This window comes from Gavialis gangeticus, unplaced genomic scaffold, assembly GCF_001723915.1.
Source record: "Gavialis gangeticus isolate Ggan-Ray unplaced genomic scaffold, GavGan_comp1, whole genome shotgun sequence".
NCBI lineage: Eukaryota > Metazoa > Chordata > Crocodylia > Gavialidae > Gavialis > Gavialis gangeticus.
Window position 1 is genome coordinate 98690204 of NW_017729025.1, and position 15495 is coordinate 98705698.

General features: G+C 44.2%; 1 protein-coding gene across 1 annotated transcript in view; it reads left to right on the forward strand.

The window, feature by feature from the left end:
- Positions 1–15495, forward strand: part of AMBRA1 (autophagy and beclin 1 regulator 1) — a 181619-nt gene that overhangs the window by 132410 nt on the left and 33714 nt on the right. The window contains exon 17 of the mRNA XM_019519295.1: positions 13632–13771. Coding sequence (XP_019374840.1) covers positions 13632–13771 — 140 coding nt within the window. The remainder of the gene's footprint in view (positions 1–13631; positions 13772–15495) is intronic.

The window sequence follows — 15495 nt, forward strand, 5'->3', positions numbered from 1 at the left end:
CAAAGTTATAGATATTTTATTGTTTCCCCATTATACCCTATGGCCGGATCTCCAAAGCGGCTCTGAAGCTCTTCGGAAGCTCCAAACCACTTCGGGAAGCCTAACGAGGCCAGCACTTCGACCCAGATGTGCTGCTTCGGACCCCAAAGCATCTGAAGCTTCTCTGGATCCAAAGCTCTGTCCGAAACCTTGCACAGCCCTAATGTATATGGACAGTTACCACAGTAAGGCAGGTGTATGATAAATCCACACCCTTGTTTTTTCATCATGGTGAACTTCTTGCATGCCCATGCCCTGAAGTTAACAAGAGTCTCAGTTCCTTTAGGATTTCCTAAGATAAAGCTCCTAGAAACCCACTGGCTTCTAGTGTAGCTTGAGAAACATTTAACAGAACAAGGGAAGCAGGGAGATCACACTATTGCCAAGATGCTGGTCCCAAGTAACAGAGACCGTAAACCATGGATTGATGAACTGTATAGAGAAATTCGTACCTAATTTAAGTGCTCAAACAAGCAACCTCAAGCCCTGTTTTACAGACAGCTAGTGGCCTTGGGGTGAAGATCTGAATAGGGAATTTGAAAAATGGAAGGAGAGAGAGTCCTGAGATACTGTGACAATAAGCATAAAACAGTGTTGTCTTCAAGGAGCCAGTCAGTCCCCAGTCTATACCAGTGCATGGGATTGTTACATCCCAAGTGCAAGACTTTGCACTTCTCCTTGTTGAACCTCATGAGATTTCTTTTGGCCCAGTTCTTCAATTTGTCTAGGTCACTCTTTGAGCACTTGGTCAATCAGGTCTGGGTAGCCCAGCTATGGAATAGTCAGGGTAAAGATCACTGTGGTCTTATTTGAAAGGACTTGAGCTCAGTTTGTTTACCAGTTAGAATCCTAGCCCTACCCTCCAGCAAATCTACTACTCCCTGAAGCTTGGTGTCATCTGCAGACTTGGTGAGGGTGCACTATGCCATCTTCCAGGTCGTTGATGGAGCTACTGAACAAAACCAGCCTCAGGACCAATCCCTGGGACACTCCCCTTGATACCGGCTGAGCCTGATGCTCCAACCAGTTTTCTATGCACCTTACAGTCCATTCATCCAGCCCATACTTCCTTAGCTTGCTAAAATCAAGGTATACCATATCCACCGGTTTCCCCCACATCCACAGAGCCAAGCAGGTTGGTCAGGCATGACTTGCCCCTGGTGAATCCATGATGACTGTTTCTAATCACTTTCTTATCCTCCATGTGCTTAGAAATGGATTACTTGAGGATCTGCTCCATGATTTTTCCAGGGACTGAGGTGAGGCTGACTGGTCTGTAGTTCCCTGGAGCTTCATTTTCCCCTTTCTTAGATATGGGCATTGTTTGCCCTTTCCAATCATCTGGGACCTCTCCTGATAACCATGAGTTTTCAGAGATGATGGTCACTGGCTCTGCCATCACATCAGCCAACTCCCTCAGCACCTTTGGGTGCATCGCATCTGGCCCCATGGACTAGTATATGTCCATCTTTTCTAAATAGTCCTTAACCTGTTCTTTCACCACTTTTGGCTGCTCACCTCCCCAAACTGTGCTGGCAGGTGCACTAGTCCGGGAGCTGACCTTGCCTGTGAAGACTGAGGTGAAAAAGGCATTAAGCACTTCAGCCTTTTCTGCATCCTCTGTCACAAGGTTGCCCCCCCCATTCAGTAAGGGACCCACACTTTCCCTAATCCTCTTGTTACTGACATACTTGTAGAAACCCTTCTTGTTATCCTTCATGTCCTTGCTAGCTGCAACTCCAGTTGTGCTGTGGCCTTCCTGACTTCACCCCTGCATGCTTGAGCAGTACTCTTATACTCCTCCCTAGTTGTTTGTCCAAGATTCCACTTCTTATAAGCTACCTTTTTGTGATTTAGTTTACTGAAAAGTTCCCTGCTAAGACAAGCTGGTCTTCTGCCATACTTGCTAGTCTTCCTGTACATCAGGATGGTTTGTTCCTGCACTCTCAGTAAGGCTTCTTTAAACTACAGCCAGCTCTCCTGGACTCCTCTCCTCTTCAGACTATCTTCCCAGGGGATCCTGCCCATGAGTTCCCTGAGCAAGTCAAAGTACAGGGTCCTTACTCTGCTGTTCTCCATCCTTCCTTTCTTTAGGATCCTGAGCTCAGTCATCTTTTGGTTGCTGCTGCCTAGGTTGCCATCTACTAGTACATTCCCCACAAATTCTTCCCTGTTTGTGAGATGTATGGCGATGCCCAAGATGTTACAAAATACTGTGTTTAAACAAGCATATGGAAGTCAAGTAAGGGTTGAAATACAAATCTGAAAAAGGGAAAACTGGCCTGAAATTAACAGTAATCGTCAGGCTTTTATCCTGTTGCCACCAAAAAAAATTGGCCACTTAAAGTATGCATAAATCACTTAATTTGACTTGGAGAAATTGTTCTCATTCTGTTAAGCATGCTTCTGTGAGAGAGCTTTAGTAGAAGATGCTGCAACAAAACAGGTGATTATGTATATCAAATTACAGTTTGCTCTACCACGTCATCACTTTCCATCCAAAACTTACCACCACCACAACCTAAACAGCACATAGGTAAAAATTTCAAATGCTTTGTAAGCAACATATTAATTCAGCTGAATAACAGAATTATAATTCATAACACATGAGGGGATTGACTTTAGGTTGCCAAGGTAACTTTAATTCAGGTATTAATATTTGAGTGCTTGACTTTACATTTAAAAAGCTTATATTGAGGTCGCAATTGCCTAATTGTTTTTTAATTAAAGTGCAAAAATTTCCTTGCATGGAAATTTGCTGTGTGGATGACAAACATAGTTGGGATATTTAGTTGCATATCAGTCCTCTTATACTAGCTATTGTTTCTCCTGTAGTCAAAAAAGCAAGTGAAAGCTAAGAGGGATTTTCCAAGAGTTGCCTCAGATTTAATGAAGCTGAGAACCACTGCTCTAATCTAAGTAGCCATAGAAGCATCTCAGTTCTGCCCTCAAACAGTCACGTAGATGTGGGTTGACAGTTTCAGAAATTTAGCAGTGCTGCTTTTGTTTTGCCCTTTGCATTTGTTGTGTGGATAAACAGTGTTATTGCCTATTCCATGGTCTAGCATGTTAGTTTGAGCACTGTTGTCTAAGACAGTGTTAGAACCACATGTTCTGAATCATTTTCTGTGTCTACTGAGACCCAGATGTGCAAAAGCTAGGAAAACCCAAACTGAAAATAGCTATTGTGAAGGTGTTAAAGTGTTTTAGAGATATGAATTAGGACCTAAATTTGGATCCTGCTTTAAACACAAATGTGCTTCAGTCATCATCTACTACTGTGGTTGTGACCACCTGGATTTCATAGGAGTCACAATTGGCAATTACTCCTAACACCAAGGTCTCGGGTTCAATCCCCAGTGGGACTAGATCAGTGGTTTTTAACCTGTGGCCCTCAAACACCTGGGGGTCTGCAGGCCATGTGCTAGGGCTCCACGGAAGGTTACTATGATTGATCAAAAGTATGTAAATACTCACAGCTTAGAGGGGTCTGCACCTCCATTCAAAATTTCCAAAGGGGTCTGCACCTCTTTTGGAATTTTTTTAGGGGTCTGCAAATGTCAAAAGGTTGAAAACCACTGGACTAGATCTTTTGAGGTCCCTTCCAGCCTTACTGATCCATGAACCTTTGCAGACATGATGCCTAGCCTGGTCAGTCAGGTCTGGATAGGAAGCACTGAGATTACCTTGATTATTCCATAACTGGGCTAAGATCACTGTGGCCTTATCTGAGGGGACTTGAGCTCAGTTTGTTTACCAGTTAGAAATGGAAAAGTTGTAGCTGGTATCTACTTATCCAGACCGAGAGCTAGATTAAGGTGCCAGGCTAACTAGGTTGAGAAAATCATGACCATCCTCTCAAGGTTTTCAGAGCACTTCCTTATGCAATGTTGGCTTTAGTTTTAAGCCCACTGCTTCCTCCAATCCTTATTCTTTCCAGACATGCTGGCAGCTGGCTACCTACTTCTGATCTAGATTATCAGATCCATATAGCTGTATCATCAACATATTGTTGACATTTGATCTCATGCTGTTCCACTGAGGCCTGACAGACAGAGTAGGATGGAATCTGAATCCTTTGCTTTTGTCAGTACAACTTTCCTGTATTGTAGATTTGCTTTTATTTTCTCAGCATATTTAGTGGGGAACAAAAAGGTGACATTTTTGGCTCTCAGACTGAGTTAAGGCAGAGGTTCATCAATTTTTTTCCATAGCAATGGCCATATTTTTTTATTAGATTGTTACAGTGTTGGCAGCTGTCAGAGCAATTTTGCTCCAGATCAGCAGTAGCTTGAGGCACAATCCTGTTTGTACAGTTCAGTTCCCATGCATGTTTTCATTGACAAATATTTATCTGTCTTCTGGCACACTGATGGTCCCTTCCACACTTCTGCTGCTTCTCTCCTTTAATCTGCTTTCCCCTCCCCTTCCCCTGGTGGGCAGGGCTTATTTGTTCAGTTCTGTTTCTTGTTTCTTCTGCCTTGGGACTCTTTTTCAGTGCTGGACAGTACCCTCTGGTTTTTTAGGCACTGGGCTGCTTTGTCCTGTTTCGTGGCCTTTGGGAGAAACCGGCAGTAAATGAAGGAAACTAATGAGGCGCTGTGCTACAAGCACACTATTTCCCTGAGGGAGAAGTAGCTTTGTTGCCTGAGAAGATTAACTCCTTCCTGAGATGTAGCCCTTAATTTTCTTCAAGTTATCCACTAGTCAATTAAAAGCAGCTTTCCAGGCAATTACTACATGACAGGCTTCTGAGGTGGGTTACCAGGCTACAACCCCAAGAACTGCCCTGAAGAAAGGAAAAGGTGGGTGTGCTATAATGAGGCCAGTGCTGATGGAAGGATTAACAGTAAACTGTGATGATCAGGAGCAATCAGCAAGAATGTGACAGCACTCAATCTTTGAGTAAGGTTTCAACTCCCCCCACAGAAACTTGTCCTTCTCTTTCAGTTTCAGGAGATGGGTCAGGTATCCTCAGTCATGGGTTTTTATCAACTTTTGGTAGTTGGGTTAGTTCCCAGTTGAATCAGCGTGGCCTGAAAGGTGAAGTTAGGATCTGTGTCAGCTTTCCTTCTGGCTAACAAAGCTAAAGAAGGCAGAATGAGATTTGCTGTATCCGTAGAAAGCAAAAATGAATTTAGAAAATGTGATCAGGCTGCATTTGAGGGAAACCAAATGCAGTTGGAAGAAACTTTATTCTGATTGAACATGGAGAAGAGCTAGGCTGTGACCCACCAATCTCAACATATCCTATGAGACTCTTCTCTTCAGCCCAGAGAAGAGAAGGCTCAGGGGGGACTTGGTGGCAGCCTATAAGTATATAAGGGGTGTCCACCAGGATCTGAGAGAACAGTTGTTCACCAGGGCCTGCAAGGGGTAACAAGGTCTAATGGCCACAAACTTCTGGAAGGCCAATTTAGACTGGACATAAGGAAAAACTTCTTTACAGTCTGAGTGTCCAGGGTCTGGAACAGACTCCCCACAGACGTGGTGCAAACACCTACTCTGAGCTCATTAAAAATGTTTGGATGCTTATCTTGCTGGGATCATTTGACCCCTAGCAAACTTTCTGCCTATGGCAGGGGGGCTGGATTCAATGATCTTGCAAGGTCCCTTCCAGCCCCTAATGTGTATGAAATCTCTTAAATCTATGAGATGACCAAAAAAAGAAGGTACTTACCCCATTACATCAAGGAAGGTCAATGGAGAGAAACATCTGAGCTGGCAGTGGTGAACTGCAGGGAATGGTGTGCGCACACCTATTTAATCAGAAGGAAATGGATGGGGAGAAAGATTCAAAAGCAGTTTGGAGATATCTAGGCAAGTAACTAACCTCCCATTCATATCTTCATTTAGGGAAATTCTTACCAAAGTGGGGAAAGATTTGGCAAGAATCTTTGCTTGCAAAATGTGAATTGATTAGTGCTGATGTTTAAAAGAGGGGATAGATTGAGCTGTCAGTAATTCAGCCTTAACAGGTGCCATGTACTCTTTCACTGAAGGCTCTGCATACTAAGCAACAAGCCAGGCCTAAGGCCTGGTGCTAGACCTGGATTCCACAACACTGCAGTGCAGCAGACTGCAATTCAGCAACAACTTTGTGAAACTTCTTAAATAGGAAGCTTTGGCTTTGGTCTTAATAAATAGCTACGTGAATGACAGTCAGTACAGAAGGTCCAGTGTTACTTACTCAGATGATGATAAATTCAGTGGGTGATGTATCTACATTTTCAGTTGTCAGTAAGCCACAGATTATTGTATTGATTGCCTGAGTGCATTTTAGAAGTCAGGGCTAAAGCTGGAGATCCTAGCAGCTACATAATGGTTGCTTAGGGCTTTCAACACCTGCAAAAAGCAGAAGGTAATTTTAGGACACAGGATAAGCATGTGTGGTGGATGATCCTGCCAAAATGATCCACAATAAACTAGTTAACAGTATTGACATTGAAAAAGTTTGCTTTAGATTTCCAGGTTTTCTCCGTTGTAATGAATGATGCAAGGACAAAATGTATCAGTTGCACACGATTTCCCCCTTTCAGTGTGGTGTTTACAACCACAAGTGCTGAGAAGATATTGGCAGGCTGATATACCAGAGTAGAATGAATCCTGCAGAGGGGAGTGAAAAAGTCAGGGTCATGATCCTACTGTTCTAGCCCTCATCTTTGCCCAAATCAGTCCTCCTCAACTGCCACCTTCATTCATTGCTATACCTGACTGTAAAGCATAAGCTCTCCTGTTTGTTTCTTTAACATACTCTGCATGTTTCAATATTGTATAAATAATGAAAGATTCTGCTTTTATGGCCAAGCCAGGATGTTTGGTTAATTTTGGGGTAATTGGTCAGGTCAACATCTCTTTGGATTAACTCTCCACTCCTAAAACGAGGTATAAGCTTTCTGCTGGTATAGGTACACCGGCCAGGGTGAGGAGGTACAACCCATGACCACCATAGTTATTCTGGCAGAAGCCCATAGTATAGATAAAATTATACTGGCAAAACATCATTTGTCTTTTATAGCTGTGACATAAGCTACACTAGTAAAAGAGCAACGTTGCCACTGTAAGCTCCATCTCCACAAAGAGTGCTGTGCCAGAGTAGCTTAAAGGTATCGTTGTATTGGCAAAGCCTCTGAAATGTAAGCCTGGCCTAATTTATGGAGTAGCACGTGCCTGGGATGGAAAGTAATAGTGACTTCCCTGAGTCTGTGTTCCATACTGGTTGGCACTAGCTAGCTGTATTTTATGAAAGTCCTTAGCATTGCAATTCCTGTCTTTTTACCAGAGAAATATAAAGGCTCTGGGTGCAATGTGCAGCAATCGCAGGAATAAAAAGGATTGGAAAAGCTCGACCTACAGTAGAGTAAAATGGTTTTGGGTTGCTGACTGGGCCCAGAAGCCTGAGAGAGAGCAAAGTTCATCCCCACCTTACTGGGCAGGCTTACTGGTTTTCTGCCACCTCATGGCTAGGCACTTTGCTTTGTGTGTTAAGTCCTTCCATCTGTCTGTCGTGTCAGGTCCATACTGATTACTTCAGAAGCAGCCCATCTCTTGCTGTGATGTTCTTTATTCCATAATGTTCCTTCTTAAATACAAATAGATGCTGTCAAGGTTCTCCTCAGGCTCTCAGATCCTTTTCTGTGGCTCACTGTACTTCCAGCCCCTTTTTCTGATGTCTGAACATGTCCTTCACCCAGCATCCTTCACACTGGGCTTAGCACGTCTCCTGGTTTTGTCACTCGTTTTCTGAACAAAGCATCCGGTCTCTGGTGGGAAGCCTTGGTTCTATTTAAAACTAATAATAATATGTAATTGCAGCCTTGTGCCTGTGAAATCCACCTGGCCTACTCCAGCCGTTTCTCTTGCCCTGCCCACCAGGTTGAAGCTTTACAGATGACAAGATCATATGTAAATGAGATAACAGCTGCACATCTTTCCCCCTCCAATTGCTGTTATGAAGACTGATCTTGCAGCCCAGTTCGCCGGTTAGGCTAAGCCAAGGCAGCAGCCTGAAATTTGTCAGCATCTTGCAAAGAAGCAGCATTTAGAGCAAACTGCTGCTTTTTTTTTTTTCTAATTTAAGAGCAAGGAAGGCAAGAGTTTCTGCTGAGTTTGCTGGCTGTATCTTGGCTTTCTCCTCTTTTCCAGCTTTTAAAACATGCTTTTCTTTCCTGGATCCCAGAGTTCCGTGATAAGAAATACCCTACTCCATAAGCCAAAGATAAAGGAGTTTCTCCTTCATTCTCCATCACTCCCCTCAGAACTGGAAAGCCCTTGGTCACATGTTTTTGTCATTGGTGTGGTATAGGTGGTTAGCAACCTTTTAGATTTAACACGGCAGTCATAAGGAGGGGCAGAGTGTGTAATTTTATTTTGGTGTTGATCTTGTGCAATGATGTGACAGTGGGTAGCTCCTTCACAGAACTGCTGAACTATCTGCCTGGCACTGACAGTGAATTAATCAGAAACACTGCTCTCCAGGTGAATTTCAACGACCTGCCTCAGCTCCTTGCAATTAGTTTCTTAGCAGTGGGGAAGACACTGAGCATGCACCAAAGCAACCCCCACCCTCCCCACAAACCCTAGGAAGAGGCAGTTCCTGACCATTTACATCAGGGGGAGTTGGAGACAGGCAGCGCTTGCTCACACTCTACATTGCAGGCAGGTGTCCCCGCAACCCCAACCTCAGCAGAAGTTTTATATCCACAGAGTGCCCCCATTCATTGCAGGTGAGCAAGCACATGTGGCTCATTACTTGGCTGCTTCCTTAGCCCATGTCTGGTCAGACGCATGCTGGAGCCTCTGTTCCTCAGAATCAGGGACTGGAACAGAGGCATTAGCATGTCCCCAGACTATCCTTCTGCGCAGTGTGGGATGGACTGTATGGCTGTGGCCACAACTCCTCCATACATCCTGAAGCCATTCTGCATTGTGCCAGGCTGGTCACAGACATGCTGATGCCTCTGCCCCAGTCCCTGCTTCTGCAGCTGCTGATCTCCAGTGGAGAACGGACGGGACAGCTGCTGCTGTCCCTCCTCCACACATCCCCAGGCGTGGTACATTTGCAGTCTGCCAGGTCTCTGCCATAAGCAAATATTTAGTTTAATTCCTGAATACTGATGTGACAGGTGCAGCTGCTGTGATGCAGGGTGAGCAGCAATGTCAGAGTTTTGATGGCCTTTGTCGTCTTCCTGCATAATACATACATATCATTGCAGAGATTTGGTCTTTCTCTCTCTCTCTGTTTTCTCTGCCTCCCCTTCACTCCTCCCCCAATTTATTCCCCTCCTTTCTCAAGGCCTTGCATCCTGGACGAATCACTATGCAAAGTGGAATGCTGCTCCTTCACTGGCCAGAAAGGTGGCTCTAAGGTGATGTTTATACACACAACTTCTTGGTTGATGAAAAATGAAATACAACTACTCTCTCTCTATCTCCCACCAAGGTTTTAAGCAGTTGCTTGTAATTGCAGCTTTTTAGAGTTATCTGAAATAATAAAAGCCTGGTCACAAATGACTCAACTGAGTCTCTCCCCACCCAGGTAGAAGGACATGAAATGGAAGCATCTATATCCTCAGCCTAGCAAAGGCTGCTTTCCCCTCTCTCATATGTTGGTGTGGGAGCCTAGCTCTTTAGATACTTCCAGATTTTTTTCTAGAGGAAATCTCTTTTTCTCTTGAATTCTTGGATTCAGTGAGACCCCATCTTTCCCTCTGGGTTCCCAGTTTTGCACAGTAATCCCCTGGATATGATCACCTGTCCACAGCACAAGTTTTTCGGCAGCTATGGCTAAGTTGAGCCTGCCACACTGCATAAACTAATTGGTGTGGTGGGGTGGAGAGGTGCTGAGTATGGTCATTCAGTAGAAAAAATGTTTAGTTTTTGCTGAAATGCCATTTTGTGATTGATTATTAGCATGCCTTTTTTCTTGGCTAGTTCCAGTTGAGGGAAAGGATTTAGTTCATATCTGTCGCCTGTTGGGCTTGAGGCTTCAGAGGGATACTTGTATTATTTTTGGGGGCAGCGTCTTAGACTTTTGTTTCCCTGAAATTTCCCAGCCTTGCTGGCTGGGAAGAACAGGATGCTTGAGGCACTGATTTAGTACAAGTGAATTGTGAAGTGAGCAGCAAGTCATTTACCAAGATAAAGAGGTTTACTAGTGTCCCTGTTCATTAAACATTGAGTCAGTAACCCAGTCATAACGGGTGAGCTTGTTGTAGGACTAAATGATGCCCCTGCATGACCAGTGAATGGAGTACATTGAAAACATATCATTACTGCTGAAAACGATACTAATGTTTGTGCTGCATGAGGTTTTCACCCTTCCAAGCAAGGAATATGTGGACGCTTCTTTGAGAGTGCGGGTGGAGCAGTAGTTCCCTTGCTTAGAGTGGACATTTAAAGGACTCATTTTACAAATCTTGTTACTGGAAATAGGGACCTATAAAGGCATCTGTCACGAGGCTGAAGGATATGCAGTATTATAAGGCTGTTGGTTTCTCCTTCGTGTATTTTCAGATGGGCATATTTGGCCGAAGTACTAACTCTTCAGAAGATTGTTAGTGTTAGTGTCACAGTCAAGCAGAAAGAACAAGGTCTGGCCCTAATTTAGGGGAGAATTGGCATGCCTGGTGGGTTTCTGACCCTTCCTTAGCAGAGGGCACCTGCCCATGTAAAAGGGGACCAGTCTTCTCCCTGTGGAGGGGGTAGTAGGGGGTCTTGCTAATGGATGCGGCTGAAGCAGCTCATCTCTGACTGCATCAGACTGATTAGCTGGGTCCCGGATACTGCTGCGAGTCGTGATTATGCCAGCGCAGCTGCACTCTCTTTCATCTACTAATTACCACACGCATGGATGTCATCACCCCTTAACACTGTATGGCGTTGTCCCATTAGCGTGGGAGTGGGAAGTGCCGAGGGAAACAGGATCTTTGAAGCTACAGGCTCTTTAGACGTGAATAAAGAAGTGGATTGAATGAAGTGCCTGTCCTTAAGACTCAGAGATTCTGCCTTGCTTTGACAATCTGCCTTCAGGTGGCACTTTCACAGGGTGGCAGAGATGGGTAAGCTCACTTGGCTTGCCAGTGAGTGCCCCTTAATGTGAAGCAAACATTAGCAAACATGTCACAGCCTTCCACATGGCCCATCTCTGAACATGCGGGGTAGCCTGAAGAATAGGCTCCATCCCTCTGGCAACAGTTGGAGTCAGCCCAAAAACCAGTTCTACCAACTGCAGCTCTTAAGGGGGAGGTGCAGCTTTCCTTGCAGAGGAGGAACAGGGAGAAATTGCTTACCCACTTGTGACTGACTGAAAAATTGGTGTGTGCCAGACCTTGGTGACTTTTCTGTCAGACTTCAAGAGCTTATTTTTTCAAATGAATGTTCCCTGCCTCTGTAACCCCTGTCTCCTCCTCCCACCCATCAAAAACCAGACTCCCCATCTCAGTGTGCACCCTAATCTCCATAGCAACAGGTGTTACCAGCATGCATTTGATTTTTGTTAACTAGCTAAGTACCAGTAGAGAATGGGATGGATGAGCTGAGGATGGGTGAAAATTACTTAGGAAAACACCCTGCTCCCTCCACCCTGACACTGGTCATTCTGGAAAACTAATGACTGCTGAGCGTTGCTGGGAGTAGAGCAGGTGCCTGACTTGCATCATACAGAGAATTTCTAAAGGACTCTTTAGCTTTTCTGAATGTTTCACTTTCTTAAGGAGAGCCTGAAAATGTTGCCTGTAGCCAGAAATAATATGGTTGCACAGCTGTGCCAATTACAGTAGCCAAAATTGGGCCCTAGTACCAGGCATCGTAGGAACACACAGTAAGGGTATTCCTGCCTTTAAGATTTTACAATCCAAGTAAACAAAACAGACAAAGGTAGGAGCAGAATTGGGGGTACGGAGAGGTGATGTGATTTGTCTAAGGTCATGTAGTAGGTCTGTGGTGGAAATGGGGTAGGGACTTTGTCTTAATTTATTGTTTTATCCAGTGGACCACACTTCCCAATCCCAGATCGGTTCCACTCTTAAGGTTTCATGGCTCCAAACCCACAGGACTGACCTGTACCACTCCCATACTGTTGCAATGCTAGGGGTTCCATCATATGATCCTCTACCAGATACTTTCTCTGAGCAAAGATCTCTAATTTGGCCTAACTTTGCCAGGAGCCTCATGATGAGCTGCCATTTGCTAGATATTCTAATGGGGACAGATTTTTTTTGGAGGGGGGGGTAGGGTTTTTTTTGGAGGGGGTTGGTGGTTTTGTTTTGTTGGGTTTTTTTGACCTGTGACCTAGAGTAGTTCGGACCCCAGGCTTCTTGGGAGGAAAATATAGTTAATAAGTATGTCACTTGTGGTGACTCCAGAGTTTTAGCCGTCTTCTTTCATAGACCTCAATTTAGCGAATGGACTGCATTAAAATGCCCCTAACTACTCTGTCCAAAGCCTGGATGCTCAGAGCTGTCTACCACAAACTGCACTGATGGCCCAGTGTGTCAAAGCAACTGCCCTCATATACCGTCTGGCTAAACCAGACCGTTGCTCCTCTTTTCTACTGTCTGGTCCCTTGTTTTATAGCCTAAGCCTCTCTTTAGTTTATCACATTTTCTGACTACGTGGTATGGGGTGAGCTTGTAAAATCCTGTCGGTAGAAGGTGCAGAGGAGTTTGTAGACTGCAGAGCACCTGTTTCTTTTAAGAGTAGGGGGGTCCTCTGTAGGTAAAACTAGTTGCAGTTTAGGTAACAGTGGAGGGCAGAGCTGCTTGGTGCCCTCAGCCTTCATCATGCAATGTTCCTGTAGTCTAAGCTGATCAGATTTACTGGATCAGGGCTATGGTAAGTAAAGCTCCGCTGGCTTCTAGGGTCTCCTCAAGGGAACAAAGTTAATTGGGTGACATGGGCTGAGCTGGGAGTCTAACTGAATTCATAGATGCATTTTACCTCTGTGCTGGTGGCTGTTCTGGATAACATTAACATATTGGCTCAGCATTTCCTTCCCAACTCTGCGTCTTTGTGGGAGAGAATTCCAGTAGGCTCTGAAGGACACAGGAGAGATCCCCTATTGTGTTGACACTTGGAGTTCCCATTTATTTAATGGACAAACCGTGTAAGAACACATTTTGGGCTACTGCCAGTGAAAGCCCATACATTTCCTTGATTCCCCAATTTCTGCAGTTGAGTGATGGCTGCATGAAAATGAAAACTGGGGCTAATAAAGGGTGAGAGAATTCCCAGTTGTCCAGTGTTGAAGTGAATACATCACCAGGTCTCAGCACTTTTGGTTAACTGGTGTCAGTGAAGGGACCACACAGCTGTGCAGCCCACTAGCTGAGTGAAGTTTGGCCTGCTCTGATGGCAGTGTGCATTTCTTGCTCTGGAGCTATCTATGTACGATGCTGTTAAATATTTATCGGATGTGTGTGTTTCTATCAGATACTTACACTTGCTGGCAGGTTACTTATTTCTTGGAACAGTCTGTAAAGTGACTAGCCTCCCTTCTCAGCTGTTCTGCCACAGGCAATTTTAGCATTTGAGCCTCCTTGACTCCCCTGACTTTGTCCTCTTAAATAACACTTTGCTGTTGTCTTTTTCAGAGAGTCTTCAATGTCCTGTACCCAATGCCTGCTGACCAGAGAAGACATGTCAGCATAAATTCTGCTCGCTGGCTGCCTGAGCCAGGTCTTGGTTTGGCATATGGCACCAACAAGGGGGACCTGGTGATTTGCCGACCAGAGTAAGTGGCATAGCTACAGTGTGGAGGGGGGGGGGCTGGCGGGAAACCTCAGTCTTTCTGCTTGTCAGGGGAGCTGACGCAAACTGGTTTTCCACGGCTGTTGTGTGGTTGCCAGATGAGGAATCTGACTTTTCTTTTGAAGAGTTGTGGAGTTTATTTGATCTTTAATAGTGAATAACCATGTTTCTGTCTTGAAACTATGTGCAGACAGGGTTTCTTACACATAGTTTTCCTACTTCCCCTTTGCTTTACAAATTATAGATTATTTTATTTCCATATATGCCTAGACATGGACTAATCCAATATAAGGTTATATTAACCAGAATGTTTTTGGTATGACTGTCAAAGTAGTCTGGTAAATGGTTTTGGTTCTAGCAGGACAGACCACTGGTAGTTCTATTTATTGTTTATAGTACCATAATATGCACGATACTTTACAGATTAACAAGTAGACAATCTAATTTTTAGATCTATTTTTTACATGGCACAGGAAAAAGTGATGACAGAAGATGAGAATCCTGGCCACGTGATGTTTTATAGTATGAGCAATTCTTCAAGGGACTTTTGGCATGATACTTCAGGTGGAGAGGTCCCCCTTTCCAGTATCTAATCTGTGTTTCTTCTGGAGTATTGTAGTTTCTCTTGAACTTCAGGAATACTTGATATCAATGCTTTACTGATTTCCTGTTACTGATCCACCACCAATCCCTGCTCGTGGTAATGTTTTGCAAGTTGAGATCCCAAATTGCTACTGAATATGCAGCTGGAATCCTGTAGTCCACACACCTGCTTGGAGATCCTACGGCATGAAAATAGATTTCCATGTCTTCTGCACAAGACTGAGCATGTTATGCTTGTGAAATGCCAAACTTATTGAATTAGGGCAAATCTGCACTATGGTGATGGTCCCTATTTTAGTAGATCCAGGGGGTAAAACTGCAATCAGAGTTAGACTTGGACTAAAATGGTGGTACAGCTTATCAAGCACCTCTTTCAAACTGCTGTCTTTTTCTCCAGAATCTCATCTTCTGTAAGGCCTTGTTTATTCAGGGAAACTGACTGAAACAGCTATAGTAGAATACATATTAATTACTGTACAATGTGAGCAGAATCCGTTTTAATCTGAAATAGTATCTACACTAGCGAGTTATTCTGAAGTAGTTTAAATTGTATTTCTGTAATGTAGACCATATCTAAGAGTCTGTAAGTTTTAAGCTTGCAGAGAGAACTTTGCACGTAAAACCAGTGTATTGCGGAGATCTGTCTGAGTTTGCAAACATCTTAGGTATGTCTTTGCTACTAGGCTTGTCAAACTTCTAGAAGCATTCCCTAGTAGTGGGGGGCTAGTTGTTGCATTTCTGGGTGCTGCATGTATGTCTCAGGGTTCTGAGTACCTCACTAACTGGAGCCCCCTTAGGAGTTGTTGCATGGTGTGTTGCAAGATAATTGATCCTTCCCCAGTGCCAGTGTGGAAGTGTTCTTAGTTCGCCAGCACATTTAACTCTAGAATTTCAGCTCTGCATGGCGCTGCAGCTCAGTTTCAGTGAATTCCAAAATACAGATTCAACACAGTGAATGAGCCATTCCTTTTTTGTGGGCACACTGTCATTGCAGCAAGGTGCAGATAAAGGGTGTGGAAGATGCTGTGGCATTTTGGTAGTGATTTTTTCTTTTTGGCCCACAGAAGATATCAGGGGTGTTAGCAGAGATTTTTGCAGGCTAAA